The following is a 19,516-nucleotide window of genomic DNA, read 5'->3' on the forward strand; positions in this document are numbered from 1 at the left end:
AGGGGAGGGGCGCGCAAGGAAGCGGAAACGTTTCCAGGCCGGAACCCATTTGCCTGAGGGTTGCTGGCGCGCACGGAGCTTTACCCGCGGGCGCTTCCGCAAGCTTGCAGCAACCCGAAGACATTCGTGGCTGTGAGATCTGCTCTTATTCTCAGAAAAAGGATAAACCCTATAAGGACGACTATCTGACAAGCTCACTTCCACCCCGTTGAGTTGTTCCCCTCCCCAAGCTACCCCGGCTGCCTGGCCTGCCCTGCACGCGCTCAGCGTCACTTCCGCCCGGGCTGTGCACAGGGCAAGATGGCGGAGGACCCGGATGCGGTGCTGCAGCTGCCTCCTTCCTGTGCCGCTGCGGGCGGCGAGGGGTTCTCGGAGACCTCCCCAGAAACTGTCACTCCGGAGCCCCCTTCCTCTGCTGCAGTCTCGCCGGGGACAGAGGAACCTGCTGGCGACACCAAGAAGAAAAGTAATTTTCAGAGCATTTTCTAGGCAGAAGCGGGGGAGGTTGAGTTGCGTCTAAGGGGTAGAGGGCCAATAAAGAAGCAAATTACAATTTTTTTTTTTGCTTTTAATAAAAATTAATTTATTTATCTGAGAGAAAGAGAGAGAATGGGCACGCCAGGGCCTCCAGCCGCTGCAAACGAACTCCAGACGCATGCACCACCCTATGCATCTGGCTAACGTAGATCCTAGGGAATTGAACCTGGGTCCTTTGGCTTTGCAGACAAGCGCCTTAATCACTAAGCCATCTCTCCAGCCACCCCCCCCCCCAAGAAAAAAAAAACAGTAAAATCCAATATCGGCCTGGTGGCACACACCTTTAATCCCAGCTTGAGGCCACCCTGAGACTACATAGTTCCAGATTAGGCAGAGCTAGAGGCAGACCCTACCTCGAAAAACCAAAAAGAAGAAGCAGCGGCAAAATTTAAGAATAGAGTCCTTCCCGGAAGTAATTTATTAGTTTGTAGTTTGGGTCTGCAGCCACCTGGCTGGAGGAGATGTCACTGGTCATATCTTAAGGTGCTTTGGTAGGTTTGAAGTTCCGATCTAAAGATATGCAAAATAACCCAGTTCTACCTGGAGTCCCTGAAGTGTGCTGTGTGGCTTTTGGCTTCGCTCTCTGCTAGAATCTGTGAACGCAGGGCCAGCTTCTTTTGCAATTATGGACCGTCCCCTGGATCTGTAAGCTTCTATAAATACCCCTCCCTCCATAACTGCCTGGTCTGGAAGTTCATCTCAGTAAACCTGAAATTGTCTGCTACAGGTCTCTTGTCGCTGCAAATAAATTGCCCGACTGCAAATGCATGTGACTCCTCTTGCTATTGGCATAGGTGCCTTGGGATCACAGAAGCATGGGCCATTTGGCATCTGGCTTTTACATGAGTACTGGGGAGTTGAACCCACGCCAGTAGGCTTTGCAAGCAAACACCGTTAGCTATAGAGCCCTCTTGTGGCCCCTTTTATTTTAAGGTCTAGAAGTCTTAGTAATTTACCCTCATGATGTTTCTATTACAAATTGAGCCCTAAGATTTTTGTGTTGGTTTTGAAATAGCTGGAGACAGAAGCTTAGATATTTCATATATACCACTTTAATATTCAGAAGGTTTGTTGAAACAGACCAAGGTCGTTGGCTCTGGTAGCATGTTGGAATCACTAGGTGAAGCTTTTCACACACTGGTGCTAAGGTCCTACTTCCAAAGGATTCTGATGTGGTTGCCATACTCAGCCTGTATGTTAACTGTTCCCCAGTTGATTTAATGTGTAGCCAGGTTCTGAACTAAAAGCATATCTCCTTTAGAATTAAAAATAATTGCAATAACTACTTTGCCTTCCCTACCTTTTTACCCTTGGCTCTTGTTTTTTTAGTAATACAATTCAGTGCCTAATTGCCACGAGTTATTAATAGCTCCAGGGGCTTAAGGGAACTGGGAAAGAAGATGTGAAAAGCCTGCTAAGCGAAACCTTCATTATTTTCTCCAAATTTATCCCTATTCTCAAAGTTCTTGAGGGGAGAATACTTACATAGTTCTTTGCCAGAAAGATCATGTGTTTAACTGAGTGAGCTCTGTGATCTCACAGAATCCCAATTTTCAGTGCCAAAGAATGGGACCAGTGTGCAATAGTACAAAGTGAGCTTTAGGGGGCAGTATTATGGTGGTGTTTTCAGCTTTGCTTTTAAATTTAAATCTTTTAAAGGGAAGTTACTTGCTTCAACAGGCATATTCAGTCCTTTTCTTTTAAAGTTCACATTGCTGTATTTTAAATTCTTGGAACTTTATAATTTGTCTCTGAAACTTCTTTTTTGACCTCTACTTTTACTACCTTTTGTATTGCTTACTTTCTCATGCTGTGGTTAAATACCTGACAAGAAGCTTAAGGCAGGATGGATTTACTTCGGCTTACACATCAATGTTACTAGTCCATCCTGGCCAGGAGACAGGCAGCAGGAGCTTGTGGCAGCATCCACATCCAGGGAGGATGAAGATAGTGATGGGTGCTGCTGCTCAGTTGGGCTGTCTCCATTTTCTTCAGTCCAGGACCCCTGGTCTGTGGAGAGAATGGTGCCACCCTTAGGGTGGGCCCTCAAACCTCAGTTAACCTACTCTAGAAAATCACTTCCATTCTCAGAAACCATGGTGATTCTAAAGCAAATCAAGTGGCAACCAGAGATTGACCATCACTCTTTATTATTTATTTGAGATAGAGAGAGAATGGATGCGCCCGGGCCTCCAGCCACTGCAAAGGTGCTCTTCCCACATACGCCGCCATGTATACTGGCTTATGTGAATTCTGGGGAACTGAACCTTGGTCCTTAGGCTTCTCAGGCAGGGAACTTAACTGCTAAGCCATGCCCAACCATCACCCTTGAATAAAACTTGTTTTTCTTTGTTAAAAAGTTTAGTATTGGGCTGGAGAGATGGCTTAGTGGTTAAGGCACTTGCCTGCAGAGCAGAACGACCTGAGTTTGATTCTCCAATACCCACGTAAAACCAGATGCACACAGTGGCACATGCATATGCAGTTTGTTTGCCGTGGCTGGTATTCATTCCCCCCCCCTCGCCCTTTCTCTGCATGCAAATAAATAAATTTTAACTTTTTTCTTTTTTTTTTTTTCTTTTTATTTTAGAGAGAGAGAGAGAGAGATGAGGAGGAGAGAGAATTGGTGTGTCAGGGCCTCAGACACTACATTTGAACTCCAGATACTTGTGCCACCTAGTGGGACATGTACAGCCTTGCACTTGCCTCACCTTTGTGTGTCTGGCTTACTTGGGATCTGGAGGGAGATTGAACATAGGTCCTTAGGCTTCACAGGCAAGCGCCTTAACTGCTGAGTTACCTGTCTAGTCGTGTGTGTGTGTGTGTGTGTGTGTGTGTGTGTGTTTATTTAAATGTTTAATATAGTCAGGATCGGTGGCACACCCCTTTAATCCTAGCACTCAGGAAACTGAGGTAGAAGAGTCACTGTGAGTTCAAGGCCAGCTTGGGCTGAAGCATGAGTTCAAGTATGTATTCAGGTATCATATATGTGTTGCTCATGTTACTGTTTAGAAAGGGTTTGCCATTTTATATTCTCAGCAACATCACCACACTGTTTAAATTTGAATAATTTGATAGGTGAAAAATACATGAAGTTATTTTACTTTGTTTTTGTAAGCCTAGATACTGTTATATATCATTATAGACCATTTCTATTTCTTAGAATTAACCTGTTATATTAAAGTGTATCTTAAAGATTAGTCCCATGGGCAGAACTTTGTAGGATCAAGGTGAAGAAACAAATGAAAAGAACCTAAATTTTTTCTGTATTTTTTTAAATTTTTCTTTATTTATTTGAGAGAGAGAGAAACAGGCTGGGGCGGGGGGAATGGGCACACCAGGGCCTCCAGCCTCTGCAAACGAACTCCAGATGCATGCACCCCCTTGTGCATCTGGCTTACTGGGTCCTGGGGAGTCAAACTTGGGTCCTTTGGCTTTGCAAGTAAGCACCTTAACCACTAAGCCATTTCTCCACCCAAATCTTTCTATTTTTAACACAGATTGGAATCATGAATACATAAACTAGGTTAAAGGTTTAAGTTTTTGACATTTATGAGACCAAGCATCCCTGTCTGCCACATAGCAGACTGGTATAGTTAACATTGTGGAGCTAAAGAGTTGGCTCAGTGGTTATAGGTGCTTGTTGGCAAAGTGGGATGGCCAAGGTTTGATTCTCTAGTGCCCATGTGAAGCCAGATGCACAAAGAGGTGCATGTATCTGGAGTTGAGTTGCAGTGGCAGGAGGCTCTGGCATGCCCATGCTCACTCTTTGTCTTGTTCTGTGTGTCTCATAAATAAATAAAATTTTTACAAAGAGAACGTTGTTTTGAGTTTCCTAAACTATCATGTGTCACATCCTTATTAGGTGCATCAGTATGTCAGTAATTTTTTTCTTTTACAGTTGACATCCTGCTAAAGGCTGTGGGAGACACCCCTATAATGAAAACAAAGAAATGGGCTGTTGAACGAACCCGAACCATCCAAGGACTCATCGACTTCATCAAAAAGTTTCTTAAACTTGTAGCCTCGGAACAGTTGGTATGAAACCAATAAATGGTTGCTTCCTTACAAAAATTCACACTAGTTCCTAGGCAATAATGAGTAACACATGTTAGAAATACATACATAGCTACATATTGCTTTTATTATACCTTTTAATATCTTACTGGTGAGATTTATGTACTTTATCACAAGACTTTTGTGGGAACCCTGAAATCAGATGAATTTGAGATTTGCTTTACAATGTGATGTAATTTTGACAACTTCCATGCTTATAGACAATAAACCATGATAATTCCCTCTCCTCCCCCATTTTCCCCATCACAAATCCACTCCATCATATCCCTTCCCTTTCTCAGTTAGTCTCTCTTTTATTTTGATGTAATCATCTTTTCCTCCTATTATGAGTCTTGTAAAGATAGTACTAGGCATTATGAGGTCATGGATATCAAGGCCAATTTCTATCTGGACAATTGGCTTTGTAAGTAGTCCTACCCTTCCTTTGACTCTTCCATTCTTTCCTCCACCTCTTTGGCAGTAGATCCTGAGCCTTGGATGGTGTGATAGAAAACAAATAAATAAACTCCACTGTTACTTCTTCTCAGCCCTATGGTGCTTTTTGAGTGAAGGATCCCTTCAAGTATTTTCTATAGATCTGGCTTATAGGTAATATATTCCTTTAGCCTATTTTTGTTGTGAAATATTCTTATTTCTCCATCAATTTGAATGGATAGCTTTGCTGGATAACGTAATCTTGGTTCTCAGTTGTTACCTTTCAGAATTTGAATATATCATTCCTTTAAAAACCCTTCTGCTTTTTAAAGTTTGTGTTGAGTAATCTGCTGTTACCCTGATAGGCTTGCTTTTATAAGCAATTTGCTTTTTCTCTCTTAACTGCTTTCAATATATTTTCTTTGGTTTACATGTTTGGTAGTTTAATTATAATATGGTGAGGAAAGGTTCTTTCCAGGTTTTGTCTAGTGTTATAAAAGCTGCCTGTGTTTGCATTGACATCTCTTTAACAATTTGGGGGAAATTTTCTTCTCTGATTTTGCTAAAAACATCTACTATTACATTGGAGTGAAATTCTTCTCCTATTATACCCTGAATTCTTCTTTTTTTAGTTTATTTATTTGAGAGAGAGAGAAATGTAGATAGAGAATAGGGGCCTCCAGCCACTGCAAATGAACTTCAGACACATGTGCCACCTTGTGCATCTGGCTTACATGGGTACTGGGGAATCGAACCTAGGTCCTTAGACCTCACAGGCAAGCACCTTAACTGCTAAGCTATCTCTCCAGCCCTGAATTCTTATGTTTGATCTTTTCATCGTGTCCCGAATATCTTGAAATTCCCATTCATTCCTTCCTGTTAGTATGTCTTTTTCTTTGTTGGACTGTATTAGATCTACCATCTGGTCTAGATATTTTCTTTTCTCCTTCATCCATTCTGTTGGTGAGGCTTTCTACAGTGCTTTTTTATTTGACTTACTGTGTTTTTCATTGCTATATTTCTGATTGTTTTTTTTTTTCCTTCAGTATTTCTATTTTTTCATGTCTTGTACTGACCATATTTCATTAAATTGGTTTGTTGTGTCTGCTTTGATTTGAGCATAGTTATAATCATGCTTTGGAATCTTTTTTTTCTCAGGCATTTCATCTAAATCAGTTTCACTTGAGGTCATTTCTGATGGATTTATAATTTTTGGTAGAATTATATTATCTTGATTTTTTGTGTTTCTTGTATTATAATACAGATTTTTTTTTTTTTACCTTGGATTAACTTGATGCTTGGGTTTTCTAATTATCTGCAGTATTCTTAGATGTGTAAGTCTGACGTTATTTATCTTCAGGGTAAGAGCTTATGGTGCCACGTCTGGCCCTTAAATGACTCTCAAGAGTAGCAGCAAAAGTGACCCTAGGTGTTAGGTTTGCCTACTATGTGAGTATCCTAGTAGGCTCAGTGGAGCAAAATACAGGCAAATTCTAAAATTCAACTAGGGCTGGGCGTGATAGCTCATGCCTTTAATCCCAGCACTTGGGAGGCAAAGGTAGGAGGACCACGTGAGTTCGAGGTGACCCTGATGCTACATAGTGAATTGCAGGTTAGCCTGGTCTATAATGAAACTCTACCTTGAAAAACCAAAAATAAAATTCAACTGAACAGTGCACAATCAAAACCAGCATGGTGTAAGAGTAGGTGTTAAAACAACAGATCATCTAACAAAGTCAAAGTCCATAAAGATATGTGTTGCCCTACACCCTTGACCCTGTCAACTGGGAGGCTGAATTTCTGGTCTGTAAAAGGTCCCAGGTCAGCCTATGGCCGAGTGAGACCCTGTCCCCATGAAGACAGAAAAAGAGACAAAGGCACTTTAAATCAGGAAGCAAGAAAAGACACCCCCAATATATAGTTTGTTTAAGAGTTTCAAATACATCTAGATGTCATGGTACACACATTTATTTAACCCCAGCACTTGGGAGACAGGTAGGAGGGTCACTGTGAGTTTGAGACCACCCTGAGAGACCACATAGTGAATTCCAGGTCAGCCTGAGCTAGAGCGAGACCCTACCTCGAAAAACAAAAACAACAACCAAAAAAAAAAAAAAGAAAGAAAGAAAACAAAAAAACAGAAAGAAAGAAAAGGAATGGCAAATCCAGGGCTGGAGAGATGGCTTAGCAGTTTAGTGCTGCCTGTGAAGCCTAAGGACCTTGGTTCAAGGCTCAATTTCCCCTGTACCCACGTAAGCCAGATGCACAAGGAGGCTCATGCATCTGGAGTTCGTTTGCAGTAGCTGAAGGCCCTGGTGTGCCTATCGTCTGTCTGTCTCTCCTCCCTCTCTCTCTCTCTCTCTCTCAATACATAAAAATATTTTTAACACATGGCAAATCCAACCACCCATCCGATTTACCACAAAGCCTGCCCCGGCATGGAAGGTACAATTAGCACTTCCAGTGCGGGTTTATGTACCGTACTTTGCGGTGGTTCTGACCTTTTGTAAGTGGGCCCTGGTGCTTTTTGGCATGGCTTTGGTCTCAGCTATGCTGCATGCCCACTTGGGTCCCTCCTTACTGCTCTGTGGGTTTGGCTGGCTGTGTACCTGCTCTGATTGCCTGTACTGGTTGCTATGTAGCTGAATTCCCTTCCCCAATTATGAGACTGTTCCATAGTCCCAAATCTCATCTCAGATATGACTGTCTCTTAACTGTGAGTTCTATAAGATCAAAACAATTACAGACTTCCAACATGTACTGGCACAAAGTAAACATTTCTATTGTAATAAGCCATAGTGGGAAAGAGACAGGACCAATGAAAATTAAAAAAAAAAAAAAAAAAAAAACAGCTGGTAAATATCAGACATTAGTAGTTCAAGTCCAGCATCCATAACCAGTGGTGACAGTCTCTGGGTTCTTTTATTCCACGCCTCAGCTGGGCTGAGTAGCCTTGGAAACTCTCATCTTGAGCCAACAGTGCTCCCTAGCAGCCACTGTACAGTCCTAGTGCATCCAGAACGTCTTTAAGTCTCTACTGCAAACCACAGTCCATCCTCACAGATCCATACAAGAGCCTGTAAACTTAAGTTTTCTGTGACAAATCCTACATGTTTTTAATCTTTTTGTTCTGTACCTTCTGCCAAGCATGCCAGCCCATTACTTTGAAATTAAATCTTGAACAAAGTCTCTGGGCATATGCAGAAGAAACAGCCAATCTTTTTGCCAGTAGCCCACTTCCAGCAAAATTCTGTTATATGCTTCGCTTTGAAGTTCCTAAGACAAGCTTTCACAGTCCATCATTTTCTCTATATTTAGCATTTTCATACTCACCAAAAGAGTCCATAAAATTTGGCTTACTGCACTGAGGCTTCTCCAGTACCAGGTGCCAACTCCTTACACATTCCTACAGCACAAAGTTCCAAATGAGCAGAATCCATGTGGTCAGTTTTATCACAGCAACAGCCTCCACTCTCTACCAACTAAACAACCAGAAGCAGTGTATGGGAAGAAAGGGGTTTATTGCAGGCTGATAAACTACAAGGGAACACCCTCAATGGCAGAAGAAGCTGGCTCACTTCTGTGGAGCCACACAGAGAGAAATAATTGCAGTAAGCAGCAAACGCCAGCCAGAGCTCCAGTTGTTCTCCAGACACCTTAGGGCTGGACTCCAAGATCACCCCAGTGACATAACCTCTTCCCCAGTAAGATGCTGCCCCCTGGAGGCGCAAGGTTCAAGCCCGAGTCTATGAGCCACGCACTTAAACCGCTACAGCATGGAATTAAGTTTTCCCCCTGTAGTGAGACTATTAAGTTACTGAATTCATGGTTGAAATTTGATATCCCAGCACAAAGTCTACAATATATTCAGAAATCAAAATGATATTAGATGCATTGATAGAGGTTGTGTGTATGAAATGACTAAATTCTATCTTCTCTTTAATTACGAGCATACTTAGTATGGATATGTTGTGTGTTGGTGCCATCTCTTCCCCCTGCCCCATTCTGCAGTGGGCCCTCCTCCGTGGGGTTGTGGGTTATGCATGGGGGAGCAGCAGTCAGTTACTGGGGAGAGGCAGTGCCTGTGGGCATGGCACCCCAATCTATGGCTCCTACTATCTTTCCACCCCCTGCTTTGCAAAATTCCCCTGAGCCTTGGTGGGTGTGTTTTAAGTCTACTTCCATGATGAGCTCTTAGGAACCTCTGAATTTCTGCCTTGGTATGTATTGAGTATCCTCAGCATGTCTCATTCACCCTGGCATTGATTGTCAGGCTCGCCATGGAAGCAGCACTCTTGCTGGTCTCCCCACTTCCTGTGTGGTTTCACCTGGGCCTTGGCTGAGATGTAAGGGGTGGTTTATCTCCTCAGGTCTCACTACCTTCAAGTCAGCATAGGTTAAATTGGATAAGTCTTAATAATGTAGGGAGAGTTTGATGCATGTAGCCCCTCTTAGCCAAGACTAGTGGGAGCTTGACATTGAAGAGCATAATCTTTGTCTCCATAGGACTCAGATGTGGTGCCCAGTTCCAGATATGGGTTCCTTTCCACTGAGTGGATCTCTTGCTAATCAGAAAGCCATTGGTTACCCACCAAGGCTGTGTGCCACCATTGCACTGCTGTGTACTTCTTGTCAGGCTGGTGGCTTCGGAGTAGCTTAGAGCCCTGCTTGCTCACACGGTTGTTGGCCATTTTCTCCCGGCAACTCATGTAGCGCTTTCTAGCACCAGACAAGCTGTCTAGGGACTGGCTTTCCTCTGGATTCCAGCCAAGTGTCTCCATGTTCTGTTTTGGCAGCATATGGTATCTTCAGCAGTAGGGTCTTACCTTTTACCTCAGGTGGGTAATCAAGTGCAATGACAGAAGCCTGTCTTGTTTGGGGTCCTTGTAGGTCTCTCCGATCAACAGCTCAATGTAGGTAGCACCTATTTCTGTTACTGCAAGTTGAAGGTCAGACCCAAAGGTTTTTAAGGTTAGGCTTCATTCCGCCTTCTCTTCAGGCACTCCCCTTATACTCCAGTTGAGGGTTCTATCCTTTGGTGTACATTCAAGAGAGAGGTTTCCATGGTACTGGTTAATGTTAGGTTTCTCCCCACTCTCCACTTCCCCTCCCCCCAAACCCATCCATCCCTATTGTCTGGGCTTCAAGTTGCCAGAACCTCAAGGTGATCCAGGTTAGGAACCACAGATGAGTGAGAACATGCATTGCTTGTATTTCTGTGATTGTGTCAGTTCCCTGAGTATGATCTGTTCTAATTACATCCATTTTCCTACATATTTCATTGTATCATTTTTTTCTTACTAAGGAGTAGAAGTCCATTGTGTGTATGTACCATGGCTTTGTTATCCATTGATCCAATGATGGGCACCTGGGTTGATTCCAGTTCTTAGCTATTATGAATTGAGCAGCTGTAAACATGGTTGAACAAATACCTCTGTAGTGAAGCATGGAGCATTTAGGGTAAATATGCAGTAAAGGAACAACTAGATCTGTTGGTAGATCTATATTCATCTTTTTCAGATAGCTCCATATTGATTTCCATAGTGCTTGTACAAGCTTGCATTCTCCCCAGCAGTGAGTGGGGGTTCCTCTTTCACCACATCCTCACTAATATTTGTTGTCATTTGATTTTTTTTTTTTTTTAATGTTTGCTATCCTTACTGGGATAAAGTGGAATCTCATAATTGTTTTAATTTGCATTTCCCTGGTGGTTAGGGATACTGAACATTTTCTTAAGTGTGTGTTAGCCATTTGTATTTCTTCCTCTGAGAACTCCCTATTCAGTTCTCTACCCATCTTTTGAGTGGTTTGTTTGTTTGTTTTTTTTAAATTGTTTAATTTTTTGAGATCTTTGTACATTCGGGATATTAGGCCTCTGTCAGTTGTATAACTGGTGAAATTTTTCTCCCATTCTGTGGATATTCTGTTGATTCTGCTTAAGGTATGTTTGTCTCTGCAAATGCTTTTTAGCTTCATAAGATCCCATTGTGTGAGATTGTTTAATTTACTGGGCTATTGGGGTTTTTTGTTCAGAAAGTCTTTCTCTGCTGCTACATCATGGAGTGTTCCTCCTGCTTTTTAATGCCAGTAGTAGAGGAGTTTCAGGTCTTATATTGAGGTCTTTAATCCATTTGGAGTTCATTTTCTTGTGTGTGTTTATGGTGAGATGAGTGGGTCAGGTTTCATTTTTCTACATGTGGTATCTAATTTAACCAGCACTGCTTGGTGAAGATACTGTCTTCTCCTCCAGTGTATGTTATTGGCGCCTTTGTTAAAGATCAGGAGCTATAGATACTTGACGTAAGGTCCAGGTCTTCAGTTCTGTTCCATTTCTCTATCTTTCTATTTTTATGCCAGTACCATGCTGGTTTCTTACTATTGCTCTGTAATATAGTTTGAAATTGGCTGTGGTGACACTTTCATAGGTATTTCTTTCTCTGTGAAGAAAATGCTGGAATTTTTATTGGTTTTGCATTAAATCTGTCTGTTGCTTTTGGTAGAATTGCCATTTGCACAGTATTAATTCTACCTATCCAGGAGCATGGGAGGGCTTTCCATCTTTTCAAGTTCTCCTCAGTTTCCTTCTTAAGTGTTTTTATGTTTTCATTATATAGATCTTGCATATCATTGGTTAATATCATTCCAAGGTATTTAAGGTTTTTTTTGTTTTGAGCTGTTGAAAATGGGACATCCTCACTGATTTTTCTCTGTATACTTGTCTTTTGCGTATAGAAAAGTGGCTGATTTGGGGATATTGATTTTGAATCCTGCCACTTTGCTGAAGAAATTAATCACCTTTATAAGTTTTGAAATGGAGACTTGCAGTCACTTATGTGTAGGATCTCATCATATACGAATAGGGCCAATTTGATTTCTTCCTTTCCAATTTGTATCCCTTTTCTTTCTTTCTCCTGTTTTATTGCTTAGGCTAGGGCCATCTATTATGAGGGATACTCTTCACTGCCTATAATATTTTGTGTTGGAAGCTGTAGTTTTTAGACTTTTGAGGTGTTCATTCCAGGCCTTCCTGCCTTTCAGGGTTTCTATTGGGAAGTGTGAGGTAATTCTGATTGAGATTGCTTTTGTATGTACTGCATTGTTTCTCTCTTGCTGCTTTTAGCACTCTCTGTTTTCATTGTTAAAGAGTTTTAACTATTATATGCCTTGGAAAGTTTCTTTTCTGGTCCTGTCTGGTGTTCTGTGAGCTTCTTGTATCTGTGTGGACCTCTCTGTGAGTTTGGGAAATTTTTCTTCATTAATTTTGTTGAGTACGTTCTCTATGCCTCTGGTCTAGATTTCTTTCCCTTCTGGTATACCCATGCACATGTTTGGTCATTTTAGGGTATCCCACAGTTCCCTCATGTTCTGTTCATGTGTTTTTGCACGTAGCAAAACTTTTGGACTCCTGATCAATTTCTTCTGTCTGGTTTTCCAGATCAGAGATTCTGTCTTCCACATGAGTGACTCTGTTAGTGAGGGGTTCTAGAGAGGTACTGCATGAAGTTAATAGTCTGGATCAGTGAGAAGACTTAAAGAGGAAAGAGGGAACCTGGAGCTTAAACTAGACTGGCCTTCCTTGCAAGTAGAGGATCAGGTGCTGCTCTCTGACAGGTAATCCTTGATGATTTAAGTTATGTCTTTGCTATGGTGGTGGTTTGCAAGGATGTATTTATATTATAGTGGCCAACGTATGGTCAGCCCTTGCCCACCTATTCCTGTTCCTCTTTTGTAAAATAAGTGCTTTAATTAAAAGTGTACAAATACCCTGTATAAACCCCTTTGAATATTATTACAACAAGCTGAATTGTAACAAATGAAATGTTGGGTTTTATAATAAAACAGTGTAAAATCTGTAGGAAAAAAATTAAAGCTTAATTACAGAAAGCTGAGGGCTAAGCTGGAGATTGCTTAACGGTTAAGGTACTTGCCTATAAAGCCTAAGGACCCAGGCTCGATTCCCCATTGCCCATGTAAGCCAGATGCACAAGGTGGTGCATGTCTGAGTTCCTTTGCAGTGGCTGCAGGCCCTGGCGCGCCTGTTCTCCCTCTCTATTTGCCTCTTCCTCTCTATCCCCCTCTCTCTCTCAAATAAGAAAAATATTTTTTTTCCAAAAAAAGCTGAGGGCCATTGTTCTAGGGACAAAAGTTCTTTTATTAGTATTTATTTAGAAGAAAAAATGTGATCTTCATAAAGCTCACTTCAAATTGATGACATATAAGGAGCTTAGGGAACGTTTCTTGAGTCTGAATATAGAGTTTGAAATTGTTCAGTAGGAACCTATAAGACTGTAAGTGAATCAAGAAACCATTAAAAATTAATCTCCATATATTTTTCTTTTCTTTAGTTTATTTATGTGAATCAGTCTTTTGCCCCTTCTCCGGATCAGGAAGTTGGAACCCTGTATGAAGTAAGTAATGCCCTCCCTCCCTCCCTATGTATATCTACACAGGGTGCATCTCATATAGCAGGGTTCATTAATTCACATCTTTAAGAGAGCTAGCTGCCATTCTTGATTATCAGTGGGAGGGAAAAAATGATAACTTTGTTCTGTCATTTCCCTAACTTGGTAAATATAATGTGAGCTTAATAAAAGGATTAAAGAATCCAGGGCCAGGTGTGGTGGTGCATACCTTTAATCCCAGCACTCAGGAGGCAGAGGTAGGAGGATCGCTGTGAGTTTAAGACCACCCTGAGAATACAGAGTAAATTCCAGGTCAGCCTGAGTTAGAGTGAGACCCTACCTTGAAAAACCAAAAAAAAAAAAAAAAAATCCAGGAATAGGGCTGGAGAGATGGCTTAGCAGTTAAAGGCACTTGCTTGCAAAGCTTGATGGCCCTGGGGGGAGCTGGAATTATATTGCAATCAGAGATGTGAAGATTGTGCAATAAAAATAAGCCCGTACCCAAGGTACTCTGCTTTTTTTAAAAATTATTATTTATTTATTTATTTATTTATTTATTTATTTATTTGAGAGAGACAGATACAGAGAGAAAGACAGATAGAGGAAGAGAGAGAATGGGCGCGCCAGGGCTTCCAGCCTCTGCAAACGAACTCCAGACGTGTGCGCCCCCTTGTGCATCTGGCTAACGTGGGACCTGGGGAACTGAGCCTCGAACCGGGGTTCTTAGGCTTCACAGGCAAGCGCTTAACCGCTAAGCCATCTCTCCAGCTCGGTACTCTGCTTTTTGTTAATCATTATGAGTATTAATATATCTGATTAAAAGCTGCCATATTTTGAAAGTATCCTTACACGGTCATGTATCTATATGTGGATGTTTATGAACAAATGACTTTTAACATGACAAAAAATGAGTTTAATTTGTTATCTTTATTTCTTTTTGTAGTGCTTTGGTAGTGATGGCAAACTGGTCCTTCATTATTGCAAATCTCAAGCTTGGGGATGAGTCCTGGAGAGCAACGTGTTACAACTTGGTATTCTCACAAAAGAAACAGCTCCAAAATGTTCTGTTGTGGGAAGAGAATTCATGGATATCAGCTCTTCAGCATGTATCTACTATGACTCATATTTATCCCTAAGTAAACACCTCTAGAGTGAATGGACTCACAAATTTGTTAATATGAAAATCATCATAAAGATTGATATTAGAGACGCCCATTGCTCCTTCCAAATTGCTGTTTCAGATCTGTCCAAGGCTAAAGGGGAGACTAGAGCTGTTGTCAAGATGACTGAAATGTTTGCTTGTAGAATTGGCACTCTGCTGATTTTTTCCCATGGTAAAGTTAATTTACTAAAGATTTTGTTATTTTGAGGGGTTAACTTATTCAGAGAACCTGGGGTATGGGATGTTTGTATTTTTATCTGCCATGTTACCAAGTTACTTGTCCTATTAGCTGCATACCGCACACGGTCCAGCAGAGGGCAGCACAGACAGGAGAAAGGGCTGCTCAGGCGCATTTCCTGCTCACATGTAATCAGAACAGCAAGCATGTGGACAGACGGGAAGACCTTTGGAGGATACGCATAGTTTACATTTAGTTAGGTTGAAAAGCAAATAATTTGCAAATTCAGGGACAATGAGTCTATGGGTCTTTTCAGTCCTGTCATTTGAGATTTTTGAGTCCCAAGGGGCAGAGAATGTGATGCACACTTGTAATCCCGGTATTCTCGGGGTAACACAGGAGGATCAGGAATTGAAGGTCAGACATGGCTGCAGGAGCTTGACCAAAATACAAGGATTCTTGAACACCTTCCACCCTGTGGTAGTACTGTCACTTACTTATACTCTACTATGTCACACGATTCACTGAATAAACTTGACATTATTGAACATTGAGAGATTTTTTTCCAAGACCTGTTTATTTTCAGTTTATGTTTTCACAGTGCTGGGGAATGAAACCTAAATCTTTGTTCATGCTCATCATGTGGAGACCCAGCTCCAACTTGAATTTGTTTCATAATGTGTTTCCAAATTGAAAACATTCACAGCTACTATTTGGAAAATAGCCTCCAATTTTCCTTTGTTTCATGCCATAACTATTGATGATGCTAGACTAGTCATTGCCTGAAGTGAGGTTTCCTTTCTCCTGTTACTGTGCCATATTTTAAAGGCATAATAATGGGAGTTGGGCTTGGTGTGTACCCGTCAAGTTCAAGACAAGACTCTGTCTCAAAAAAAAAAAAAAAAAAAAAAAAAAAACCTCTACCTCCCAGAAAAATTACAGTAACAAGTAGGATGTCCAGACAGGATTTAAGGTACATAATAAGATTCCACGTGTCTGTTTACAGAAGTAGTAGTAGAAATGAGGTTTTATCAAAGAATGTGAAGTTTTTAATAGCATTTTAATCACTTGTTAGCAGTAGGGGGCACTGCATAATAACTTATGGTGAAGAAGTTCATGTTCATTCTCATTTTCTGACCAAGAATATGACTTTTGTTGTTGTTTTGTTTTCCAAGGTAGGGTTTCACTCTAGCTCAGGCTGACCAGGAATTCACTCTGTAGTCTCAAGGTGGCCTCAAACTCACCGTGATCCTGCTACCTCTGCTTCCCGAGTGCTGGGATTAAAGGTGTGCGCCACCACACCCGGTTCAAGAATGTGAATTTTTGATTTCCCCTTTTACCATTGTTCTGTAATGAACTAATGCTGTTAGATTAAATTGTGTAAAATTAAAAGATTAGAAAAAGGACTTTGTATCGTCAAAGCTGGAAACTATTAACTTTTAGCTAATAGATTTGATATGGAACATCGTCTCTTAACTTTGCCCACGCTGTTGGAGTAGATCTGTAGATATTTAACAGCAGAAACATGTTGAATTCATTACACTTCCTGCTGATGTTCCCGATAATGGAATGTTAACTGCCTCTGTGCAATTAAAATTACTTGAGTTTGAATTTAAAACATTATTCTTTTCATCTGATTAGTTTATTACAGGTTAAGTAAATATGTATACCTTATTTGTTTTCTTCCCCTAACAGCCTTTAAAAATATGTGGGTATCTACACTTTTCAAACTATGTTTTACATGATCCCTTGATCTTAATACAAATAACTGTCTAACCTGACCTTGTAAGTTTGGAGTCCACAAGTTATGTTGTGTCTAGCCTCTTGAACAATTTATTTGCCAATATTCTTGCAGGATTTTAAAGTGTCTTAAGTGTAATTGAAATTTGGAAGAAACAAACAAACAAAAAAACAGCCAACCTGTAGTTCTATTTACAGCTTTCCACATGCAGGAGAATAAGCCAATAACAACACACTTTATCTTGTTGTGCAAAGATGCCTTCAGTGAGGTGTAAGGTATGCATGGCACTAGGATATTGTACTCTCTTTAAAAATACTTATGTCAGGCTGGAGAGATGGCTTAGTGGTTAAGGTGTTTGCCTGCAATGCCAAAGGACCCAGGTTCAGTTCCCGAGGACCCACGTTAGCCAGATATACAAGGGGGTGGCTGGAGGCCCTGATGTGCCCATTCTCTTCTTTCTCTTCCTCCTTCTTCCTCTTTCTCTATCAAATAAATAAATATATATATGTGTGTGTGTGTATATATATATATATATATATATATATATATGTATGTCAGGGATTTCATAATGAATTTTCCATATTAAAGCATAAAGTAAGTTAAGAGTGTTTTATCATTACCCAAAGTAAGATTGAACACTTCCTGGAGTCTGGTTTCTAGAAGTTTTAATCCTAAAGGGATTTTACATGTTCTCCATCCAGATAAGAAAACTAAAAATTGAAGGGTTTGCCTCAGATTATGTAACATCAGTCAGCCAGTTTACTTGTGTGCGCCCCAAGCAGGAAAACATTATGTGATGAAGCAAGTATGAAAGCGGCGCAGTTTCTCCTTCATTTCCCAAGGGTTATATGTTGAGCAAGCTTTTCACACTAGGGAATCCAGTTGCAGGCCACAAAATGGCAGAGTAAATGTTGAGAAAACTTCTGGTTTTGTCTTACAAATAGTATCTTCAGAACAGCTTTACCTTCAAAATGTGTGGAATCCACCCATTTCTTGCCTCTTCTGTTATCCTCGCCAGCCTTTTCCATCGTTATTTGTATAATATATTCATGTATATTCCTTAATGTACATATGATGCATAGTTTTTCATTATACTATCTGAGTGATTGGCTGTCCTGCAGCTGCATTCCTGCCAAAAATCTCTAGCAGCTTCCCATGTAAAAGTAAACTGGGATTGGCTAGAGAGATGGCGTAGAAGTTAAGGTATTTGCCAACAAAGCCAAAGGACCCATGTAAAGCCAGATGCACAAGGTTGTGCATATGTCTGGAGTTGGTTTGCAGTGGCTAGGAGGCCCTGGCGCGCCCGTTCTCTTATCTGTCTCTGTGTCTCTCTCCCTTTCTGAAATAAATTAAAAATCCATTATTTAAAAATCTTTAAAAGAGAAAAAAAGTAAATTGGAAATCAGGTTGACCCACAAGAGCTTATGTACTAGCATGTTAGATCTTAGAAGTGACATCTCAGGTGATTTATTATTTGGTATTACCTATTTTGTAACTGCCAAACCTTCTTGATGTTCTTGGTTCCCTGCGTGTGTGTGTGTGCAGTTCCACCCTTTCAACCTGACTCCAGGGTCTGATTCAGCTTGTAACTCTTTCTTGAAGTGTGGAATCGCTCAAGGAGTCATTCATCTTCCTCTCAGAACGCTGGCAGCAGACCCCCCCACCCCCCCGTACAGAACTTAGCTGCGTGTTGCCTCAAAGGCGCTCAGGTATCTTTGCTCCATGATGAAGGGAGGTCAGGGGGAACTGGTTTGCTGGCGTTGTTTGTCTTTCAGCGAGTGGAATTAGGTGTGACTAACAAAATGTTTAAGTTACAAAGCAATGGGAAGGAAATAAGCATAATGCTTTATACAGCAAAAGGTAATGGAAAATATTTGTAATGCATGACAAGTTTTAATGCTTTTAACATAGGAAGAATTCATATCAGCTAAGAAGGCAAAACAAATATGGGTGGAAAGAAAATGCTGCCAGATTTGTAACTTGGTGGTTTAATCTGAGCAGCCTAGAAATGATTTAAACTGCACTTTGCAGGAAAAACAAAAAAGGCCAATAAAATCATGAAAAGACCTTAGTCCTTAAGTGAAAAAAAAAAATCTAAAAACTGAGGTACTGATTATTAAATTTCAGTAAGTTAAAACAAATCTTGACAAAGTAGTGGGGAAATAAGTTTTGTCGTTCTTGGTGAATGGAATATGGATTGGTACTTTAAGAATCCTTGAGACTGAGTATGAATTTCATTCATGTATTGAGTGTCCTCAGCATTAGAATGAGACAATTTATTTGAAATAAAATCTTAATGCCGGGCGTGGTGGCGCACGCCTTTAATCCCAGCACTCAGGAGGCAGAGGCAGGAGGATCACCGTGAGTTCAAGGCCACCCTGAGATGACAGAGTTAATTCCAGGTTAGCCTGGACCAGAGTGAGACCTTACCTCGAAAAACCAAAAAAAAAAAAAAAATCTTAATGGTGTTTTTAAAAAAAAATTTTAGAAATAATAGCTTGGATGGCCTTTAATCCCGAGACTGGGAAGTTTGGTAACACTAACTTTTAACTCTTTTCTTTAGCTTTAGTGAATCAAAAGTGAAACATGTCCACTAGTGTGAGTAGAATCTTGGAGGAATCTAAATCACCTCCCCTAGTTCGTTTCCATCAGAGCATAGAACTGTGAATCATCCATTGCTACTTTTAGGGAAGCCCTAACCCATTTGAAATGACTGACACAGAACTGCCCTGAGCCATGTCAAACTGCATCCCTGCCTCTTCCATTTGTCCGCAGCTGCAGCCTGGAGACCTGCGAAGCACCGTCCCCCTGCTGGCCCTCCAAGTCTCGGAACTGCAGCCCATCCCTGTAGCTGCCCAGCTGCCTTGCTCCTGCCCAAAGACGGCTCCAGTCTCCCAAATCCCGACAGCTTAACCTTCAAAACGTGTTGACTCCTCCCACTCTTTGCCTCTTCTATACCCTCCCCAGCCTATTTCATCATCAATTTTTTTTTTTTTTTTTTTGAA

General features: G+C 41.0%; 1 protein-coding gene across 2 annotated transcripts; it reads left to right on the forward strand.

Moving 5' to 3' along the window:
• Window positions 1–46: 46 nt before the first annotated feature.
• Atg12 (autophagy related 12) lies at window positions 47–19,483 on the forward strand. Of its 2 annotated transcripts, none has more exons than XM_045134475.1 (4): window positions 47–466; window positions 4,439–4,575; window positions 13,374–13,436; window positions 19,287–19,483. In XM_045134475.1, exons 1-4 carry the CDS (start codon window positions 301–303, stop codon window positions 19,422–19,424), a joined length of 504 nt encoding a protein of 167 aa, XP_044990410.1. In that variant the 5' UTR covers window positions 47–300; the 3' UTR covers window positions 19,425–19,483. The 2 variants fall into 2 exon arrangements, with proteins under 2 accessions (XP_044990410.1, XP_004651619.1); XM_004651562.2 differs by lacking the exon at window positions 19,287–19,483 and adding an exon at window positions 14,374–15,324 and having other exon boundaries at window positions 52–466.
• The last annotated feature ends 33 nt before the right edge of the window (window positions 19,484–19,516 follow it).

The sequence above is a fragment of the Jaculus jaculus genome, chromosome 14, assembly GCF_020740685.1.
Source record: "Jaculus jaculus isolate mJacJac1 chromosome 14, mJacJac1.mat.Y.cur, whole genome shotgun sequence".
In the NCBI taxonomy this organism is placed as follows: domain Eukaryota; kingdom Metazoa; phylum Chordata; class Mammalia; order Rodentia; family Dipodidae; genus Jaculus; species Jaculus jaculus.

What these genes read in the sequence shown, in the direction of transcription:
- Atg12 (XM_045134475.1), top strand. Translation starts at nt 301, where the DNA reads ATGGCGGAGGACCCGGATGCGGTGCTGCAGCTGCCTCCTTCCTGTGCC. An exon ending in TGGCGACACCAAGAAGAAAA is followed by an intron (nt 467 to 4,438) that starts GTAATTTTCAGA and finishes TTTCTTTTACAG; the next exon opens with TTGACATCCTGCTAAAGGCT. An exon ending in AAGTTGGAACCCTGTATGAA is followed by an intron (nt 13,437 to 19,286) that starts GTAAGTAATGCC and finishes ATTTGTCCGCAG; the next exon opens with CTGCAGCCTGGAGACCTGCG.